Source organism: Glycine soja, chromosome 9 (assembly GCF_004193775.1).
Source record: "Glycine soja cultivar W05 chromosome 9, ASM419377v2, whole genome shotgun sequence".
Taxonomy (NCBI): Eukaryota; Viridiplantae; Streptophyta; class Magnoliopsida; order Fabales; family Fabaceae; genus Glycine; species Glycine soja.
Window position 1 is genome coordinate 40,855,944 of NC_041010.1, and position 3,360 is coordinate 40,859,303.

The 3,360-nt window shown below is 41.8% G+C and overlaps 1 protein-coding gene across 1 annotated transcript; it reads left to right on the forward strand.

Annotated features, from left to right (window-relative positions):
* LOC114368931 lies at window positions 1-3,360 on the forward strand. Its single transcript, XM_028326229.1, has 5 exons — window positions 1-390; window positions 472-1,211; window positions 1,562-1,694; window positions 2,506-2,870; window positions 2,960-3,360. The coding sequence occupies exons 1-5, from the start codon at window positions 58-60 to the stop codon at window positions 3,081-3,083; spliced, it is 1,695 nt and encodes a 564-aa protein (XP_028182030.1). The 5' UTR covers window positions 1-57; the 3' UTR covers window positions 3,084-3,360.

Genomic DNA, 3,360 nt, shown 5'->3' on the forward strand with positions numbered 1-3,360 from the left:
TAAAAGGCGTTAGAGAGTTTAGAGGGGGAGATTACACTAGTCCGTTGGGCGGTGGTAATGGCTCTGCTGGGGGAGGGAGGTCGCGGCTACGAACTGGCTCGGAAGCTTGACACGTGCGGCGTGTGGCGAACCTGGCTCGGCGACGCCACCTACGCCAACTTCGCACCCTTCCTCTCTTCCCCTTCCGCTTGGGACTCCTTCATAACCTCCACCACTCACATCCCTCTCCAACTCAGAGTCCGCGCCCTCCTCTTCGATAAAGCCACCGTTTCCCTCTCCCTAAACCCTAACCCTAACCCTAACCCTATCTCCTATCTCCAACGCCTCAACCCTATTTACCTCCAATTACACGCCGACGACGTCTACTTCACCCTCGACGCCGACTCCAAGGTCCTCCAAACCCTACCTCTTCACCATTCTCTTTCAATTTCATTCTCCGTATTTACATTTTGTTCCTTCAATTTAATGCAGAATCAGTCAAAGCCTTCTTCCTCGACTGGATCCAGGTACGTTGAATCTCAACTTCCCGAAACGTGGTATAATCAAGTAATCGAAAAGTACAAAGCTAATAAGAACCTAGTTTCCGGCGAATCACGTTCGCCGGCGGATATGGCTTCTTATATTACCTACGTTACTAATCATAAGAAACGGCGCGTGGCATTCAAGGAAGATGTTACGGATCACGCGCTGCAACCGAACGGTGGTGGTAGTTTTGTTGCTGATGATGATTGTGCGGTTTTTCCGGAGATAGCGTACGCGTTGAACTGCGTGCCTGATAGCGCGCTTCCGTTGAGTGATAGAGTGGAAAGTAGTAGTAACCAGAAAGTGAAGGTGCTTAGTGTTCTTGATACCTTGCCTCCTATTGCGGCAACTAGGAGTTCTGTTATGATGGAGAGGCTCGGGGTTAGGCCTGAGCATGGTAGTGTGGAACATGGAGGAGGGTTGTCTCGTGGGAAATTCGGAGCTGAGGGGAATGGGAAAGTTATTGGGCCTGAGCAAGCAGCGAAATTGTCGCAGAAGGCAGTGGCACGTATTTTGTTGGGTGTTGGGTTTGAAGGTGCCATGGAAGGTTCTGTTGAGGACTTCTCTGAAGTATTGAGCGGACGGATATGTAAAATAGGAACAAATTTGAGGGTGCTTGCTGATAGTTACAAGAAACAGTGCTCGGCCATTGAGCTTCTGAAGATGTTGCTTAAAACAGTGGGGTTTAGGTGAGTTTAAACACTTTCTCTTGTGTTTAGTTTTTTACTATTAAATGTTTTAGCGTAGAAAAATATCTTAATCTTACTCTGCATTAATATGCTCATGTTCAAGGTGATTGCTCTAACACTACAGTATTACTTTGTTTATAAACATTCAAGAAATAGAAATCTACAAGGGGGAGGAAGAGGGATATATGATGACAAATTGTGGTGCTGTGAACTTTTTGTTGCATAGATTTGTTGTGGTTGTGCAAGGATTTTGTTGGCAATAATGTTACCCTGATATATTTTGCATTTAAATCAAGATATCTTAAACATGCAGTGAATGCATTTTAGCATTTTTTGTTCTTTGCTCACAGTAATTTTGCGCCATTAGTGGATGTGGTTAAAGATGGCTCCAAGAATAATGTACATCAGAGTCAGCAACAAGTTCATGGAATGCAGCCACAGCTACAGCAACAACAGCAGAGTTCCCTTCGGTTACCTCAACAAGTACTTACATCTATTTCTTTGACCATTATTTAATGCTTTAAGTTACTTGTGTGATGCATGGATATGAACAGGGGCACAGGCTGTGAGACATAGAATGTCCTTATTTTGGATCCTTTGAGAACCCTTCACTTTTGTAGATGTATTTTGTGCTTCCTCAAAACTGAATTACCCTATGCCTCAAGTTGAATTATGATTTTTTTTTTGTCTGGCCAGTGATAATTATTTGTAGCATCCATCAAAAAATTATTTTGTACGTATCGAGTGTTATTTCAATATGAATATTATGAGACTGCAGTTCACATGCTAGTTTTTATCTGTGGCTGCATATTTTTTGCTCATGTTCAATTTGTAGTACGGAGTGCTATATTTTATATATTTGTTCACGATCCACTCATTTCGTTTATATTTGTTCATTGTTATTAAGTTCTGTGATTTATTAGGTTTGTTTGTCCTATTTGGGTTGTAGCTCTATGTTTGAGCTTTGGAGAAATACTGCAGACATCCCCCTTTCCTCTCTTTTTTTTAACCCTTAGCAGTTAGATGATGGAGATAACAATGATTTGATATTAGCCCTTTATTGCATTATAGAAAAACGCATTTGCCATGCCCCCTCTCACCAATTATGGTATCATGATAAGGAAGAGAATTTGTGCTGATTGATTTCTTTTTATGCATGTGTCCTTTATGTGAATTTGTGACTGGTTGCATCCTATATTACCTGAATGATTTTGTTCATTAAGAGCTTTCCGATATCCTCTGCAAGCTTGATTAATGATTTCTACAATGCATTATGTATATTGTTAATGTGCAGGTTCAAATGCAGAGGCAAATGCATCCGCAGATGCAGCAGATGATTCATTCCCAAAATATGGCTTTTCATCAGCAGCAACATCAACAACAGCCGCAGCAACAGCAGTTAGAGAGAATGCGAAGGCGTGCAGCAGCAGCAGCTACTCCTCGCCCTGCTATGGATATAGATAAGGAAAGACCAGTGGTTCAAGTCAAGATTGAAAACCAGGATTTACCACTTGATGGTAATGCCTTCACTTCTAGACATCCTCAAATGCAGCAGTTTAGGCAGCAGCAGCAGATAGCTGCAATGTCAAATTTCCATCCTCAATCAGGCACTCAGTTCAGACAGATGGGTTCCTTACAGATTCCTTCAATACAGTCCCCGTAAGTTGCTTCAATCTTCAAATATATGAATGGTGCTGTTAGGGTGGCTTTTATGCTATCTTTATTAAGACGTTATTGTTTGTCTATAGGAACATTAGCATGGTTAGAGCCCCGCCTGTGAAGGTGGAGGGCTTCTCGGAATTGATGGGTGGGGATTCTACATCAAAGCATGATCTGGAGGAAAATAGACTGACTTCTCCCAATGGTAAATAGCCGTTCTAGTATTTTGGTCAACGAGTGTGTGCATCCCCAGAGGTCCTATGGATCTGGTATGGTGTCAAAATTTGTCATGGCCTTCATTGTAATAGAACTTCTTCAGTTTATTTTGTATAGTAGCTCTCACAGTACATCCCAGGAAGTGTACATCATCAAACATCATGGATCAAATATATATTTAACGAACCAATTGCTCTCATAATGCACTAATTTCTGCTAGGGATATTCTGTAACGTGTAAAAAATAAATCAAATTTTGTTGGCATCTGCTTTAA

What these genes read in the sequence shown, in the direction of transcription:
- LOC114368931 (XM_028326229.1), top strand. Translation starts at nt 58, where the DNA reads ATGGCTCTGCTGGGGGAGGGAGGTCGCGGCTACGAACTGGCTCGGAAG. An exon ending in CCCTTCGGTTACCTCAACAA is followed by an intron (nt 1,695 to 2,505) that starts GTACTTACATCT and finishes GTTAATGTGCAG; the next exon opens with GTTCAAATGCAGAGGCAAAT. An exon ending in ATTCCTTCAATACAGTCCCC is followed by an intron (nt 2,871 to 2,959) that starts GTAAGTTGCTTC and finishes GTTTGTCTATAG; the next exon opens with GAACATTAGCATGGTTAGAG.